The sequence below is a fragment of the Leuciscus leuciscus genome (assembly GCF_965113295.1).
Source record: "Leuciscus leuciscus genome assembly, chromosome: 24".
NCBI classification, from domain to species: Eukaryota; Metazoa; Chordata; class Actinopteri; order Cypriniformes; family Leuciscidae; genus Leuciscus; species Leuciscus leuciscus.
This window is the reverse complement of record NC_138723.1, coordinates 11,644,323-11,664,082: the sequence shown is the minus strand read 5'-3', so window position 1 is coordinate 11,664,082 and position 19,760 is coordinate 11,644,323. Positions and strand designations below refer to the sequence as shown.

Sequence of the window (19,760 nt, the reverse complement as noted above, 5' to 3'; positions counted from 1 at the left end):
TAAGCGGCTAGAGATTGCATTGTGTCAATGAATGTCCTCATAAAGATAGATGTACAAGAATGTGTATGTGTGTGTGTGTGAGCTGAATGGTCTGCAGAAACATTGGACTGCATGACCAGTGATGTGCTGCAGGGGGAGCAAGGCTAGCTTAAGCTGCTATCTGCTACAAAAACAGCTGCCAGAAAGAGCTTGTATGAGGGGATGTTTGTATTCTTTGAAACCATGTACACATGCCCTTAAACTACACATTTCTGTGTGCAACTCATTAGATATGAATGAAACCTCGAAATGTGCAGCTTTATGAGTCAAATCATTCACATGTTTCACCTTGTGGATGCTAAAAAAATCTCATAGACTTACACTAAAGGACCCATGTTTTATCTAAATGACCATAGACTGAGGAATGAGACTAATTTGACCCAGCACGCCCTAGCGACCACCTAGCAACCACCCAGAGCACCCTAGCAACTGCTTACGACATTAATGTGGTGTGTTTTGCACCACATGTTGTGTAGACACAAAGTCTCGTTGATGTTGTTTGTGTATGCACATACATACATGATTCCCCTCTTAGTGCTGTGGATTATCTGTAGGGCAGCACAAGGACATGTGTTAAGATAAAACTGATGAAAATCTCAGTCTGTTATATAACACAATCCCCCCAGTCCCAACATCCTCCATGTTGTTCCAGCTCCACACAGATAAATAATGCACTACTACCCTCTTCGAACATCTTACATCTGCACATTTGCGCACCACTTTTAATGAAATATTATGAGCTAACTATCAGCCTTTCAGCGTCATAATTTGTATTGTATGTTTTTGGATTGCATCTCTCAACCTATCACCTGGTTGTTTACAACGTCTCCGCTGAGACAGCGTAAGAATGATCCAGAGCAAATTCAATGACAAAACACAAATGCTCAATGACCGCGTGTGTGTAGTTGCATCTGTACCCTGTTTGAGGCAGAGAGTCAGAGTAAAACAAAGAGATGGATGGAGACTGAGAGAAAGAGAGCTTGCAAAGGGAGGGGGGATGAGTTGGGGTCTCTGATTGGCTGTTGTTTTTTTCTCTGGTGAAAACGTGATCCAGCCTGCAGAGGCACTGCAGCAGAGAAAGATAGAGAAAGAGAGGGAGTCTGTGAGGAGGAAGAGTCGAGATACTCACAGAAACAGAGGCAAAGCATGCACTTGTGAGTCAGAGAGTGTGTGTGCGGGTGTGTATGAGTGTTTGTAAGAGAGAGAGAGAGAGAGAGACAGACAGACAGGGAAGGACATATGGCTTCACTGAAAGATATTGCAGAGAAATAGCATATAAGTGAGAATTCCCAATAAGAAGAGGACGGACAGAGCGTGAGAACTTTAAAAAGGAGGAGAGCGGACGCAGAGAGCCACGAATCCTCTGACACAACTGACTGACTGGGTGAATGAATGAATGAGTGAGTGAAGGACCAGTACCATCACTGGACAAAAAGAGCCCATCGTGGACAAGAAGAACAGAACGGTGCTTTGTGACGCATCTGACATCTCATCCTCCATCTTTCCCGTCCCACTCCCTTCCATCCATCCTTCTTGGAGACAGGCACAGAAGACTTTCCTCCATCCTCTCGCATGCAACAGGAGCATCTGATGCGATTGGCTGTGCTCAGAGGGACGAGGTAGCCTGAGACAGCAGCTGAATCACAGGAACTTTGTGTCCCCATGTGAGAAAGACGTTAAGGTCCTGTGAATTGACCACACCACTCCAAATCCAGAGACTCACCACTAAATACGCACTAGAGACAACTACACACAGGTAAGCATGCTTAAAAAGGCTGTATTATTCTAGTGTGCTCAAATGAGTTTGAACCTTTGCATGAGCATATAATCGTAAATGTTATTTAAATGTTGTACATTGTAAAACAAGAAAGTGCAGTTATTCCTTGAGGTATTTCTACCTAATACCTAAAAATTCAACAACATAAAAATATATTGGCCTAATATTGGTGCAACCTTATAGATCCAGGTTAAAACGTAAAAAAATACATTTGACTTTTATGGATACTATATATGTATACTATATTATACTATATATAAAAATTAAATAACATATTAAATATGTATTTGATAGTATACATATTTAATAATAGATGTTTTAGATGTTATAGGTTTATGAAAGGATATGTAATAATATATTATAATAAATATATATTCTACAAAGTATATATACAGTACATATGTGTTTAAATGTTAAATATTGTATTGTAATTCATAAATAATCTAAAAATATGCATATATATATTATTATTAGATTCATATACATAATTTAGTAATCGATATTAATCTAAAAATCCCATCAACAAATAAAGAACAAAACTACTGAACACCTTAAATATATTTTTGAGTGCAAAGATTATAAAGGTGTAGGTGTTCAATAGTCTTGTTCCTTATTTATCAATGGGATTTTTTGTTGTTGTTGAAGCATGTGGGTTTGTGCATCTCTGTGCGTTTGTGTAACACTAGTGTGTTATATTTCTGCATTTGTGGGTCCCACATCCTCATGCAGGATTTGCACTTCAGTTCTTGTGTGGCCGTATTGACCGTGTTGTGGAATAGGGCAGGTTGCAATTCACGATTGCATGCACACATAAACACCGATTCCATCAATGACTCACATTATCCGAGTGGGCATCGGATCACATGGGGCTACTACACACCGACACACATACTAACCAATATGTGTGGTTAAGACAGAGGAGGACCTGTGCTTGAGAGCGTTAGTGTGTGTGTGTGTGTGTGTGTGTGTGTTGCATGCACAGGCGCTGCAGTCCGTGTGCTGCGTATGCTGCTCTGGTTGCATAACCGCCGCTGCTGGCACACCCCTCCCACGACACTGCACTAAAAACTGCTAACACAGATGCACACACTCCCAGAATACTAATAAGCACCAAAAAACTCAACCAAACACCCAGAAGTCCGTGTCTGCTTCCTGGAGTGTAGATTCAGCCCCGTCACAATGAAGATTCAGCAATCGATACAGTCCGTCAATATCTCAAAAGAGGAAAGCAGGAATCTGTCTGTGCACCTGAGGTCATGCCAGAATCAGCTGAAAATAATGGCTTTGTATTGATCAATGTTTTTGGTGCTTATTGTTGGTGTCACTATTTAGTGATGGCGGCAAATTGTTTCCCCCGATTGATAAAATAAAATACTAGAAGATTCTTGTTTGATATTAGGATTGATTACGACTTCTGATCGTCTTCAAGAATAAATTGGACGATAGAAATTTTACCAGTCTATCCTATTATAGTTTCATCCCATTAGGATTGCTTCCAAAATATCATTAGCTTTTGATGGTGGATGTTTTGACAAAGACTTTTTGGGCATATTGTTTATTTTGCATAGCTACAGTATGTAGAAAAATCCATGTTATAGTGGTAAGAAAAGTTCAGTTTAATCATTAGCCGATGTTTTGCAATAATTAAGATTCACTTAATAGCTTGTTTGTCACTCTGCTAATGCTAACCTTTCAAAGCTAATTGGTTGTATTGTACACTGTTTTCTCACAATCGGCCAGTTTCTAACATTGTTAGTAATGATATTTGCGACATGTCCTGTAAAACAGACCAGGTGATCTGTCAACAGAGGTTAAGGGAACAAACAGTCTCTCCCGTGAATGAACTGTGGGTAAAATGGCTGACGCCTGCTCTGAATGACAGCCACTGAATTATTAAAACAGTTCCTCCTCCACGCTAAAACTAGCATGACCTACAGCAGCTCGGCACACACAAAACAGCCATTTCATTGAAGATGCAAACAGTACCAGAAAAAACAACATCCGTCCATATTTTCATCTTCCAGAATCATCACATGGCTTCATCTGCTCCATCTTGAGCTGATGTTTGCAACATGATTTACAAAGAAAACTGTGCTTGTTCTTGTCAAAAGACAAAAGACTCCATTAAATGCTATTGTAATCTCATTAGTATATTAATAGGTAAACTGTGGTTCTAACACATTTTCATATGTAGAGTAGTTGACAGCATTTAAAAATCAAACCTATAACAATTTTAGTAGAGCATGAATGTTGCACACCCTTTAGTTTGTAGAAGATGTAGGTTGATTTTAATTTACCAAGATGTGTTTTAATATATATTATCTACCACCATGTTTCCAATAACAAATCAGCAAGCACACTATATTTTTTAACATGTATTATCCTCAAGTTCAGACTGGATTCATTAAGGGGTTGCAAACCCTTAACAGATAGGGAATATAATCATATATTCATTAAGTCCAATCATCATTATTCTGTAATCTTATTTCTAAGAAAACAGGTAAGGATAGACCTCACTGATGTAACTCTGCAAATGATCTCGGAAAGCTTTTGTAAACCGTTCTCGCATTCTCAATCATGGTTGTGTTTCTAACTCATTTAAAGTATTTAAATCTCAAGCCAAGACTTTTGCGGTAAATTTAATGAGCAGGACCAGACAAACATTTTTTTTTTTTTTTTTTTTTAGGAAGCTAGAGAGAGTTTAAATTCAGTTTCTTTCAAATCCCAAATTAGCATATAGGTGGTTCCTGCGATCCCATTGGTGGATTTCGAACCAATGGTATTTTTGCTATTTATTTGTGTATAACATTGTGCAAGTATATATAAAAAAAGAACACTGCACATTTCTACCACTTTGTTTTCAACTATTTAAAATTAGCATAAATAACAGTACTTTATTTACTCAGTTACTAAAACTGTAAGATCAGACAGGATTCATAAAGGGATTGCAAGCCCAGAATAAATATGGAATGTAATCACATATTCATAAAATCCAATCATCATATTCTGTAATCTTATTTCTAAGAAAACAGGTAAGGATAGACCTCACTGATGTAACTTTACAAATGATCTCGGAAAGCTTTTGTAAACCGTTCTCGCATTCTCAATCATGGTTGTGTTTCGAACTCATTTAAAGTATTTAAATCTCAAACCAAGACTTTTGCGGTAAATTTAATGAGCAGGACCAGACAAACATTTTTTTTTTTTTTTTTTTTTTTTAAGGAAGCTAGAGTTTAAATTCAGTTTCTTTCAAATCCCAAATTAGCATATAGGTGGTTCCTGCGATCCCATTGGTGGATTTTGGAACCAATGGTATTTTTGCTATTTATTTGTGTATAACATTGTGCAAGTAGCCTATATATAAAAAAAGAACACTACACATTACTACAAAATCTACCACTTTGTTTGCAACTATTTTAAATTAGCAAAATAGCAGTACTTTGTTCATTCAGTTACTAAAACTGTAAGATCAGACAGGATTCATAAAGGGATTGCAAGCCCAGAATAAATATGGGATATAATCACATATTCATAAAATCCAATCATCATATGCTGTAATCTTATTTCTAAGAAAACAGGTAAGGATAGACCTCACTGATGTAACTTTACAAACGATATCGGAAACCTTTTGTAAACCGTTCTCGCATTCTCAATCATGGTTGTGTTTCGAACTCATTTAAAGTATTTAAATCTCAAGCCAAGACTTTTGCGATAAATGTAATGAGCAGGACCAGACAAACATTTTTTTTTTTTTTTTTTTTAGGAAGCTAGAGAGAGTTTAAATTCAGTTTCTTTCAAATCCCAAATTAGCATATAGGTGGTTCCTGCGATCCCATTGGTGGATTTCGAACCAATGGTATTTTTGCTATTTATTTGTGTATAACATTGTGCAAGTATATATAAAAAAAGAACACTGCACATTTCTACCACTTTGTTTTCAACTATTCTAAATTAGCATAAATAACAGTACTTTATTTACTCAGTTACTAAAACTGTAAGATCAGACAGGATTCATAAAGGGATTGCAAGCCCAGAATAAATATGGAATGTAATCACATATTCATAAAATCCAATCATCATATTCTGTAATCTTATTTCTAAGAAAACAAGTAAGGATAGACCTCACTGATGTAACTTTACAAATGATCTCGGAAAGCTTTTGTAAACCGTTCTCGCATTCTCAATCATGGTTGTGTTTCGAACTCATTTAAAGTATTTAAATCTCAAGCCAAGACTTTTGCGATAAATGTAATGACCAGGACCAGACAAACATAAAAAAAAAAAATAAAAATTTAAGGAAGCTAGAGAGAGTTTAAATTCAGTTTCTTTCAAATCCCAAATTAGCATATAGGTGGTTCCTGCGATCCCATTGGTGGATTTCAAGCCAACGGTATTTTTGCTATTTATTTGTGTATAACACTGTGCAAGTATATATATAAAAAAAACACTGCACATTTCTACCACTTTGTTTTCAACTATTTTAAATTAGCAAAAACAACAGTACTTTGTTTATTCAATTACTAAAACTGTAAGATCAGACAGAATTCATTAAGGGATTGCAAGCCCAGAATAAATATGGAATGTAATAACATATTCATAAATTCCAATCATCATATTCTGTAATCTTATTTCTAAGAAAACAGGTAAGAATAGGCCTCACAGATGTAACTTTACAAATGATCTCGGAAAGCTTTTGTAAACCGTTCTCGCATTCTCAATCATGGTTGTGTTTCTAACTCATTTAAAGTATTTAAATCTCAAGCCAAGAATTTAGCAATACATTTAATGACCAGGACCAGACAAACATTTGTGAAGTTTCTTTTTAAGTAAGCTAGAGAGAGTTTAAATTCAGTTTCTTTCAACTCCCAAATTAGCATACTGGTTCCTGCGATCCCATTGGTGGATTTTAAAACCAATGGTATTTTTGCTAATTATTTGTGTAAAACATTGTGCAACTTTATAAATAATAACATTGCACATTTCGATAAAATCTATCACTTTGTTTCCAACAATTATAAATGAGCAAATACAGTTTTTTTTTTTTTAACAATTGCACCAATCTCAATATGAGACAGGATTCATAAAGGGGAATTCATATCCCTTAAATTAGTCCAAATAAATCACTCATTTATAGAATCCAGTCATCATTTTCTGTAATCTTATTTCTTAGAAAACGAAGAAAAAGAAAACGAAGGATAGACCTCACTGATGAAACTTTAGAAAAAGATCTCGGAAAGCTTTTGTAAACCGTTCTCGCATTCTCAATCATGGTTGTGTTTTAAAATATATTCAAATCTGAAGCCAAGTATTTAGCGATAAATGTAATGATTTGGACCAGACAAACATTTCTGAAGTCTTTTTAAAGTACACTAAAAAAAAAAGGCTCTTTGGTTGAACATGATTCAATCATGGACTGTGGTTCCACTTGATTGAATTAAGTTATTTGGACACGACTGGATCAAGTTATTTGGACACGATTGAATCAAGTTATGATTGTAACGTATACGCTTGAGAGAGTTTAAAATCAGTTACCTTATAGCTACTCAATTTAGCATACTGGTGGTTCCTGCTATCCCATTGGTGGATTTTGAAACCAATGGTATTTTCACTATTTATTTGTGTATAAAATTGTGTAACTATAAAATTGCACATTGCACATTTCCATAAAATACCATTGTATAAGAACACCTAAAATGTGATCATTTAATTAAAAGGGGACAGTTGACATGAAGGCTTGTGGGTGTGAAGTGGCACACAGACAAAAGCTAAGGGCTGACACAATCTGTCTTTACCACAAAGAAAGCAGAAAAGCTGTGATGTAATGGAAGTAGTGACAGATCACTTTTTTTCTTTATTCAGATTTTTGGGGAAAAAAATGCACTAGTTTGACTAGTATTAAATTACTATTCAACAAATGTTCATATAAAAGTTTCTAGCAGAAATGATCAGTAACAAACCTTTAGAGTCCATGAAGCTGAAAAGTTCAATTCCATTACATGATGTGAAAATATTTATAAAACATTCATAACTAAGCTAATAAGCTCTGCTTTGACCCGCTCCTTTTCGAACATATTGTAATTATTGTTATAATACTTTATAGATATTTTTTTTCTTTCGGTATGTTGCAACATACTTATTGTATTTTTATATTTTATTTTATTTGTATATTTTTTGTTGTTCAAAATAAAACAAAAATAAATAAAGAAAGAAAGAAATAAAGAAATAAAGAATAAATAAAATAACAATGCACACCTAAAATCAGTAAATTACTGAAAAGCAGATAGTATATATCATAACATTGACAGTTTTTTTTATTTGCATTTCATATTTGTTCAAGTTAATAATACATACAAAGAGTGTTGACTTAAGTTTTATTGATAATATTTATAATTCATACAATTCTCTTGGCGCTTGTATATCTTAATACCTTCATGCCTTATAGTGACATTTAGCAGATTAGAGCTGGATGATAATAGTTTTTACATTTTACGATGATATAAACAATCAAGCAGTTAAGATTCTCTATATAGTATCACTTTACACTTAATATAGTGGGCCTATATTTCATGTTACGTTTAATGTATAAATTCATGTAAACATTTAAAATATATTGACATTTTTAAAATATTAAATGTCATTTAATAATTATAAGGCCTTTAAAAAGATCTTTCTCTGATTACCAGTCAACTCTGATTTCATTTACTGATAAATGCACATAACTGTGTTTGCATTTAAGATGCTGTCAATTGTTGATATTGTGTTTCAAAATCATGCACCTTATGTCCAAACATGAATGAGATTTCCTCGTGCCTGTATGTGTGAGATTTGCTTTGGCCGTAAGGGCAGGGCTCAGGACAGGCTTTGAGACAGAGGTGAACAGCTGATAGCATCGCTGGCACAGGACATGATTCCCACTTGCTGACTGTCTCACTGGACAGGTGGAATTTATCCACAGAGAGAGAGAGAGAGAGAGAGAGAGAGAGAGAGGTGGTAGGGAGAGATGTGCTTGTGGAATGTGCTGGGTGGTACCTGTGTGTATTTTTGTTGTGTGTTGTATGTGTGTGTGTGTATTTGTGGGAGTGAGAGTGGTATGAGGACTGGAATGTTTTCGATATTTTGATGACTGTGCGTCCATCTTTCTGCTTGCTCTCAGTGTTGTAAATCACATTCTGTCCATGATGGAGGCTAGTGGAGATTTTCAGTAACTTCTGTAAGGAGACAAAATGAAGGCAGGACTTTATTTTATCCATCAGGATTTGATTGGATCATTAAAAGCAGCCGATATTTACCAGAATGCTAAAACCATCCGATAACAAGCTGCCGAAATATGGACTCTATGGATTTCATGTTCACTTTAGACGTGAAGTGTTTCATTTACACCCCGAGAGTCGACACAGAATTGTAAAATGAATGACTTTTTCAAACAGTTTTCCTAAACACTCCCCCTTATCTGCCATTGGTCACCCAAACAGATAGTCCCGCCCCTAAACTCACGCTATTGGTTGAGCTGTTGCTGTGTCAGGCTGATTCTCAAACAAAAAGAGCAATGTTTTGATAGTGAAAAAAAAACCCTACAAATGCTTTACTTATAGTTGTCTCTGCATATTAAACTAGGATAGAATAAAGTATTATAACCTTAAAGAAAACACTGTAAGGCAAATTGCATGTGTATTTGTGTCATGGTTTTGTCAGAACGTACTGGAATGTGATGTCTTGACAATGTGATGAGGTAGTGGAGGAACTCAAGAATGTTGTTGACTGTTACTCAGTGCATTCAGTTACTGAGCCTGTCAATGTGTCTCGTTTTTTTAACACATATTTATACTTTAGAGGACAAAGTAAGTATATGGAGTATCATTAATGAACACTACAGAGAAATACGTACTCCACATTATTAATAAGTGAAGAGGCAATGAGATTTCACTCATCTTCAGTGCAACACTGAATATAAATCAAGTGACTAACAAAATGTCACATGGTAAATGTAAATACCTGTATATGAGAATATAGAAATCATTTAGTACTATGATATATATACAAAATTGCATAACAGTGTGATACATCACTCTCCTCGAGAGTAAATGGTAGAGAACATTGGCTTACAATGCTTTTGTGAAACGCAGCCCAGCTCATCTCAGTTATTCGCCGTCTCTTCATCATGATTTGTGCTGACAGGGTCGAACACACACATGATTTCATTAAGCGCAGCAGTGCCGTGGTTAGACGCAAACAGTTGGCCTGCTTTAATGTTATCTGCTGTCTTTCTCTCTCTCATGAGCCTCTTACATAACGGAGGAGCTTGTCTTATCAAATATGAAATCCTGTGTGGCTGTGCGCAATGTTAGCGGAGAGGCTGAACTGCATTTGCTCCTCACAAACAAAAACATGAATAGCAGTTAATCGGTTCACAGAGCTAAAGTGTTTCGGACACTATATTAACTGATATTCCCTTATGTAACAAAATTATATGGGAATATACTGCAAAATATAATGTAATATATTGCATAATACATTTCCATATGGGAAACTACTGTTTTATATTTTTCAATACACTGCAAGCAAAATATGCATTTTCCATGTATGGCTATATATTGATATATAAATATTTAGAAATAAAGACACAAATAGTATTACATAATATTCATAAAGTTTTATCCTTTGATGTGTACAGTTATTGCACATACATGTTCTGTTATAAATGTGAATGTATTGTACACACATATATACACACACATTCAAGGAATGAGTTACAATCAGTGGTTACAACAGATTTATAGTTCTCAGCATGCTTTGCTTCTGTTAAAGGAAAGTAAATGTTATAAATAAGTGTTATTTCATGTGTTTTGCTCAATATTAATATAGGGGGAGATCTGTTAGTGTTTAATGTTCTATTATTTATTTTTCTCACTCAATAGAAATGCATCTTTATTCATAACAATATACTGTACATACCTACCATAATACTTTAGGAAGCGATTGACATTTGGGGGTCCATTTTATTAAAACGTTTTATTTATTTATTTCACAGCTCTCAATTCAACCGATTTCTGACTATGCTCTTTTCACATACTAAAATAATTCTAACTCAAATCCAAATTTCACATATATTTGGTAGGATAATGTACAGTTCGCTTTGTGTTGGGGTCCTGATCACCCTGTTGGGTGTAATTTGTGATAATGTCTGTTATTTATATATGTTTGAGGATCTCTAAACAGAAATGAAGGCTTGACAATCATTTCACCCATCACATCTCACGGTTTCCAACGCCCATGCACCAGCTGACTATGCTGATGTCAGAAAGCTTATTCACACCTTTGTGTGTGTGCATGTGTGAACCAGTGAGAGCGCGTGGTTATTTTTGGCTCTGCCTCACAGCTCTGTGGTGCCGTGGCAACTCGAATGAATGTGACTGACAGTTACTGGCTGCCTCTGTGACCTCCAGAAAATGGAGGACGGTTTGGAGCCACATCCTGTGTTCCCATCCTAATTAAGTCATTGTAAACAACTAAACCAATGAGAGAGATGGGAAATAGAATAAACACAGGTTATGATGATGAGTTATTAGGTCTGACTGGTCACAACAACGTCAAGAAGCAGGTGCAACACAAGCGTGTTTTTGTCTGCTCGCCTGCGCATGTTTCAGTGTGGTTGTATGTGTGTGGGTGTGAGTGTGAGTGGTCTTCAGACGTGAATCTTCAGAAACGGATGGATGGGGGAGGAAAGAAGAATGCAGATAGTGGAAAGACGCCATAAATAGACAATCTAGCTTACGGCACATTCACGTCATTTCACGTTTTATTCCTGTGCTAAATATACTGCTAAAATACTTGTTTAGGTGTGTATAAATACATTCCCAGATATATCTGCAATACAGGCATTGTCATTTTACCCAGAAAGACCTATTCTTTGACCTGTGATGAACTAACAACCATGAAAATAATTTAAAGTCCATTCAGGATAAACTTGATAGTATACAGTCTGTAATATACTGTTTAATATGAGGATGCGCAATGATAAAGCCTTTATGTAAACATTTTGTGGGTGATGTTCGTCCAATCAGTGACACTGACACTGCAATATGAAAATAAGGACATTAACCCAGGGTTTAGGAATGTACAGTGTGAAACAACATCTTCTGAAAACCCAGGATTAATTGTTTAGCCAGGGTTTACAATGACCCAGGTTTAACCATTTCAAGTGTGAAAAGCCCTTATTTATACTACAAAATGGCATAGAATCTGACGGTTTCTCAGCTTCTGTGGCATTAGAATATTTGGACATCCTACTCATTAGACATACCGCTTTTTGCACACTGTGTAAAACACATATTTGCACACAGGGCTCTTAACAAAATGGATCCATAAGTGGCATATTGTTGATGATAGCAAAATACTGCACATTAGGCTACATTAATTCCCCTTATATTGTCTTACAAAATATTGCAGAAGAGATAAAGCTCATTATGGGCATGTTCACAGAATATGGCTGTCAGTTATGTATTTGAATGATTAATATGGTTATGTTGACACACAGTTTGGTTATTTACGGGAGTGACAACTGCATTCTGCTGTATAACCATGTCTGCGCATTTCTCAAATGCTTCACTCACCACTTAGATATAAAAGCTGCTGTCTGTTAATTAAGATTTGACAGATGAGTTTGCACTGTATCAACTGTGATAAGTATTTTCAGTGTTATTTACATCACCATCTTTGATATTTACTTTAGGCGTCACTCTAGTTCTGTCATGACAGATTGGTATGGTAATAGAAATTGGCATGGTAATGGAAATGGCAATGTTAATGTATTTGGTCTTGGTGGAATAGATCTGCTAAACTGCTGCTGCAGAGAAAGTACAGAGACTTGCTACTTCCAATACATACACAGACATTGCTGTGAGCATGTAAGACATGCTGCTGCTGCACATGTAACATACATGAATTAACCCCCGTAGCAGATGTATAGCCTACAGGTGGAGCTGGGGAAGGTTCTAAAAGCGTGCTGCAGACTGCTAACAGCAACACTACTGGTATTTGTTTGAATGTTGAGCTGATGGAACAGCAACCAATCAGCTGTGCTATGTAGATAATGATGTGATCGCTACCAAATGAGTTAGACCTATCAAGTACCTAAAAAGTAACTACTTGTGTTACTTAGTGACTTTTTTAATGGAAAGTAATGTGCTACGTTACTTTTGCATTACTTTTTCCACACACATGCACACGCACGCACGCACACACACACACACACACACACACACACACACACACACACACACACACACACACACACACACACACACACACACACACACACACACCAAATGTAGTGGTCCTTTCACACCAAAAGTGAAATGAATAAGCTTTAAGGCTGATTTATACTTCTGCGTCGGACCTACGCCGGAGCCTCTACGCTGTAGGCAACGCGTTGGTTTTCATTTATACTTCTGCGTCGTTGTCCGCGTTGACGCGCAATTACACTTGCAGAGGGAGCATGTGAAACCCGAGAGAGCGGTCCTAGCAGACCAATCACAGCGCCTGCGTCCGCGTAGAGTTGATGCGTTGTTACATTTTTGGAGTGGTGCACGTCAGGGTACGCCGAAGGGTTCGCGCGCTAAACACAGCCTACGGTGTAGCTACGGCGTAAGTTCGACGCAGAAGTATAAATTGGGCTTTAAGGCCTCATTATACTTCTGCGTCGGACCTACGCCGGAGCCTATACGCCGTAGGCAACGTGTTGGTTTTAATTTATACTTCTGCGTTGTTGTCCGCGTTGACGCGCACCTAGGGAGCATGTGAAACCCCGAGGGAGGGGTTCTGGCAGACCAATCACAGCGCTTGCGTCCGCGTAGAATTGACGCGTTGTTACATTTTTGGAGAGGTGCACGTCAGGGTACGCCGAAGGGTACGCGCGCTACACACAGCCTACGACGTAGCTACGGCGGCAGTTCGACGCAGAAGTATAAATAGGCCTTTAGGCTGAAGGAAATGCAAATTCACGCCTGTACAGTAGAGGGCGCAGCTCAAACAAACCTTTCAGCTGTGCTGCCATTCTTGATCGCAGAAGAATAGGACGCAGATGTTTAACTAGAGTATTTTTTTCTTATTAGTATGGCTAAATTGGACCATCAACGGTCAGCAGCAAAGATATTTGTTTATAAATTGAGATTAAATACATAAAGTGTATTTGTGTTATTAAACATATTTAATTATTACATGTTTGCGAATAATCTGAGTTTGGATTTCAATGTTTTTATTCATTTTGTGGAATACTGAATCTGTTTTTGTGCCAGTGTGATGAGTAAATGCCTGCTCAGATTTAGTCTATCATGTTCACACAGCGCACACAACTCCTCTGCATTACTCCCGATTTTTACTCAACATGTGGACAGGTGAGGTCTCAGTCAATGAATGGCAAAACAAAGTCACTTGTGTTACTTGTTTGAAAAAGTAACTCATATATTTTGTTGTGAATTTAAAAGTAATGCTACTATACTTGAACTATAATTTTCAAGTTGCTTAAAAAAAGTAATCTGATTACGTAACTTGCATTACTTGTAATGTGTTACCCCCAACACTGACCGTTGATATTAATGGCTAGAGAGAAAATAAAATACAGGCTCTGTTGCTCTTTCATACAGACACTGCTGTAAGCAGCTGTGTGGTGGGACATTTTGAGACTTGTGGTTGTTAGATCTGACAGTGTGAACAAAGGTACATTGCATGAAAATAACAAATGGTAGGCTAAATGTGTTCATCCATAAAATTAAATTATTATTATTTACTGACCCTCATGTCATTCCAAAACTTTAGAATACAGCATAGTGAGAGATTTTCAGGTAATAATGACTTACATTTTGTGTTGTTCCTAACACAGTGCTATTATATAGCTTCAGAAGAGTGGCAAAATAGTGCAGACTATTGTTGGTGTATTTTTTGTCACGTAACATCTGGTCATCAAATTCTCCTTTTGTTTCACAGAATAGCAATACAGATGAGTCAGTAATGACAGTAAATAACAATAAATAATGAATGATCTTTCATTTTGGGTGAAATATCACTTTAAGTATTTATGTCACTCTCGTGTTGGTTGTTTTTATATGGTGTCACAGCAGGCTTTCATTAATTTCTGAGTTTCCAGTGTGTAATTACAAGTACAAAGACAGTTTTTTACTAATCGGAAGCTGGTAATTATGGTAATTCCAACATGACATGAACGTACCATTCCCCTCTTCGACTTTGGTACCGAGCAGAGCACTGTTATGCGACAAACTGCTCCTGTGATAATCATTAAAGTGCTGTCACACACATGCAGTGTAAGCAGCTTTGTTAATTTAATGGAAGCTCTCTATTTTATCACATAAGATGGCTAGCACAGTGTGGATGTGGAGTAAAAGGACGCATGTTCTCTCTACCTTTTCTGCTGCATGTAGGTCAACTTCCTCTCTGCTTTTTTCTCCCTCCCTCTCTTTTTTCTCTCTCTCATACATTTTCTATCATCACATCTTGCACAGCGTGCAGAGAACTCTTACAGATGTGTCAATGTTCTCATCGCTGTTAATAAAGCACACACACATTCACAAACCACACCCAACCACAAAAAAAAAATTCTCAGGCGATAATTCTTAATATTGTTACACATTTTCTCATGTTCATCTATACATCAACTAATGACATACTACAACTAAAACAGATTGTTTTGGTCCTGGATGCTGACTGGAAAATACAGATGGAAGCATATGAAACTGAAAACACACTGTATATCAGTGTCATTAATATTATTATAAAAAAAGCAATAAAATACTCAAGCCATGCTACTGTATACTGTGAATATATCACAACTAAAGAGGTTACAGGGGCTCTGCTGTGTTTAATGCTTAACAACTCCCTTTAGCTGTGACCACATTCACAAACTATTCCCAAATATGTCTCAATACATTTGTGAATACAGTAAGTCACCCTGGATAAAATGTCTACTTAATGTAAATATAGCACAGTGTTTCATACCTTATGCTTTAAGTCAATGTGAAATTAAAACACACACACATATATATATATATATATATATATATATATTTTTTTTTTTTTTTTTTTACTTAAATGCAAATTACTGTCTTATGATAAACAATTTACATTTAGCCCAAATGTTTCTCTTCATAATCATTTTTTTTTTGGTACGTCACACCCACTTTTCACCATTCATTCAATTTATGCTAAATAGAATCAAGTCCCGTCCTACATTATTTCTTGTTGACCATCCTGTTTCATTTGGAAATATGTCACATTATGAAAGTAAAATGGGCTGCAAACAGCATTTCTCTTTTACTTTAAATAAGCACTGGCAGCCATTTTAGAGATGTGGCCTTCTGAAGTGTTGTGTTGTAATGCATGTATAGGTTTATAGCAGTTGAACAGATTGTTTTGTGGTCAGGTCCTCAGTCTCTTCCTCCACGGTGCCCATGCCCCACAGGGCCCCAGATGGCAGCTGGTAGAAAGAGCAAGGGAGTTTTTTAGACTGGAAAAGATGCTGCGGGGTTCCAGATATCTGCTGTGAATGGACATGTTGCACAGATCACAGTCTTTTGCACAGAATCAGCTCTTAAATTTTCTTCAGCCAAATTTGCCCATTGCTGTTTTTTTAGCTACAGATGACAGGACACTTTTTAGACACTGTTCCCAAGAGCGCATGCAAATGGCCTGGAAAAGGCTGAGCTGTGTCCTTGCATTAGCATCACCTGAACTGTTTTATTTTTTTCCTCCAGGAAAAGAAACCCTACTACCTATGAGTCTGCATATCTGTGCCACCCTGGGGAAAGTGCTGGAAGCAAGTATGGTCTGGCAAGACTCCTGAGACACTCTCAGACCTGTCACGTCACCAAAGAGTGGACGCACAATCTGTCAAGCTCAACACAGACCCCTTAAGGAATTCTGGTCTTTTAAGGACTGGGAGAACGCCTTCCAGATCTTTCCGATGCCACATGAGCACCTCCCTGAAAAGACTTTGCTTATCAAAACAAAGGTCAGGGAGGTGTAAGTGCAGTCAATCAAGAGAAGAAGCAAGAGAATAAGCAAGAAAAGGGCATGGTCATACCAGACCTGAAACAGGAAGAAGGTTGTGACATGAAGGTGGATGCAGTTTCTGTTACGCTGGTTGCATCAGTTCCTTTCTGAAACTCATAAAGCAACCTATGAGAAAGTCTTCGGACATTTGGCTAACAACAGTATTAAACTAAACAGTATTTCTTAGTAAGATCCTAAGATTCTCTTCAAGGTACTCTGTGTTTAGGTCCTTATTACATTTATGTCCAAATAAATGTGCTGTAACAGTAAAAACACTGAAACTATTGCCAACATATCTTCTGATCTTGAGTGTGATGGACTTCAGCCATTTATTTGTAAGAAATAATATAATTGATTATCACATTACATCGAACTCTCAATTGTGCAATATCAGTGAACAGGGTGTAATTCATTGCCTCAAAACTTTGTAAACCACTGGAGCCACAAGCTGCAACTTCTTGTGACATCTGAAGCAAGACACAGTCGTCTGTTGTCCTTCAGGGCTTTTTATACTGTGCACTGGCTGGAAGTCTTAGTCCATCTGTGCCGCATAAAGATTCAGGGTGACGCAGCCTGTAACCAAGGAGGGACTTTGAGACAGCAATGTACAAACCCATCCGTCCTCACGTCCCCTGCAATGGCTGAGTGTCCTCCCCCAGTGCACTGAAGACGTTCTCTGCAGGACCGTACGCTACACCCAGTTCCTCTAGCCAAGAACACCACGCCCAGGAGTGAATGTCCTGCCTCCGGCGCCAACCTGTGACCATCCCTATGGACACCGTCAAGATCATCCAGTCGGAGAAGTTCCCTCGGGAGTGTCCGATCCCTGTGACCCAGCCTCGCTACGCACCACCTCCCCGTGTGGCCTGGGATGGAGGGGGTGAGGGCGAGGTTATTGTTAACCAGGCATGTGGCGACCTGTCCATGGAGGTCAATGGGAACACTGTTGTCCCACCCAGACCCCTAGTGTCTCCTCCTGCCCCCGTCCTCCGCCGTGAAGCCAGTTATCTTGCCCAGCGCAAGACCAGCACGTCTGACATCTGCTACCATCAGTTCCACTACAAGATGGACAACGTAATCGTCAACCAGTACGTGCTACGCTCTTCCTCCACCTCTTCCTCCTCCTCCTCCACCTCCTCAGGCCCAGTAATGCCATGCGAACCACTGGACTGCCCCACGTGTGGACACACCTATAACTTTGCCGGCAAGCGGCCACGCATCCTGTCCTGTTTGCACTCGGTGTGTGAGGAGTGCCTGCAGATCTTGTATGAGTCCTGTCCCAAGTACAAGTTCATCTCCTGCCCCACATGCCGCCGCGAAACCGTGCTCTTCACCGACTACGGGCTAGCCGCGCTGGCCATCAACACCAGCATCCTCAGCCGGCTGCCATCCGACCCGGCGGGGGCCGTGCAGTGGGGCACCGACGGTGACCGCAGCTGCTATCAGACGGTCCGCCAGTACTGTCAGTCGGCTTGCACTTGCCACATTGCCAACCCTCTTTCCTCCTGTGGCATCATGTAGACCGAAGAGGGCTGATGACCGGCACAACTCATCCCAAAAGCTATCCACCTGTGCCCACCATCTGAAAACCTTGAGTCACACACATTCACCTTCTTCGAAGGGTCACAGATGTATCTGTATATTTAATAGCACAGGATGCTATGTGGACTTGAAGTGAAAAGGACACTTGTGTGCAAAGACAGAGATATGAAATATCAGAGTAAATGTATTTTATGTATGAAATGATTTCCCTATAGCCCTCAATCTCTTGTTTGGATGTGTTCGTCATTGACATCTCTTTACATGGGAATGCCAAGGGAAGTCTATCTCCCCCCATACTGGGTATAATAAAGACTAATAAAGAATTTAAAGTCAAACTTTTTTGTTTGGTCTAAACTTTTAGTAGCTTATTTAGGTGCTATATGCAATTCAGCCATTTTGCTAACATTTTCTAAACCTGGGCTGCATTCAAAATCACATACTGTCTGAATAGATACTACTTTTGAATGAAGTTACTTGTGACCATTAAAAAAGTATGTTCTTTATAGTTCTATATTACTTTTGAATGCGTGCACATTTCACTTTGGCTTTTGAATTAGCAATCACGAGTACTCTGTGTATAGGGAGTGACAGTACTGACCAGATATTTTACAAGATAAGATATTTGTCAGTGACGCTCAGGATCTGTTGCACACCAAATCCTCCACCATAATCCTGAGTCATCTCTTCTTACTATCATATTGTGATAAGTTATATCTGATGTACTGTACTGTAACCGATTACCCCAGCAAGCCTCCTTTTAGGAGCTCCGTAGAATGCACTGCTCATTTACCGTGTCTTTCCGAATTTGGATTTAGGCTTCGGGCACATTCCTAGTTAACTGTCAATTGGATGCGCATTTTAGAATCTTGGTAGTAGCAGGTCATCCTGGAACTTTTTGCCTACTATTTATACTATGAATTTGTACATACTAGTACTCTTTTCACATACTGTTTTTGACCTACTATATAGTAGAGAAGTATGCAATTTAGGATGCAGCCTTAGAAACAGAATTAGAAAACACAAAAATCATTAAAATCATTTTTTTTTTCATAAAAAAAAAACAATTAAGTAAAGTAAGACGAATCTGAAAAAGTACATTTTGTTTATCACTGACCTGATGGAGATAACTGACATTACAAATACATATACACATATTTACATATATTCCACAAGCCAAAACAAATGATCATGTTCAAAAGTTTACTACCTCCTTAAGCATCAATGACTGTTTGCAGCCTTTTGTGATAGTTGTGTATAAATTCATATTGTGCATATTGTGGATACATTCAGTAATTATTTTGTATTGTGGAATATATTAAAAACTGTATCAATGCAAAAAATG

The 19,760-nt window shown here is 37.8% G+C and overlaps 1 protein-coding gene across 1 annotated transcript; it reads left to right on the top strand.

Moving 5' to 3' along the window:
- Positions 1-1,121: 1,121 nt before the first annotated feature.
- On the top strand, positions 1,122-19,758 carry rnf208 (ring finger protein 208). Its single transcript, XM_082157469.1, has 2 exons — positions 1,122-1,795; positions 16,579-19,758. Exon 2 carries the CDS (start codon positions 17,612-17,614, stop codon positions 18,395-18,397), a length of 786 nt encoding a protein of 261 aa, XP_082013595.1. The 5' UTR covers positions 1,122-1,795; positions 16,579-17,611; the 3' UTR covers positions 18,398-19,758.
- Positions 19,759-19,760: the final 2 nt, after the last annotated feature.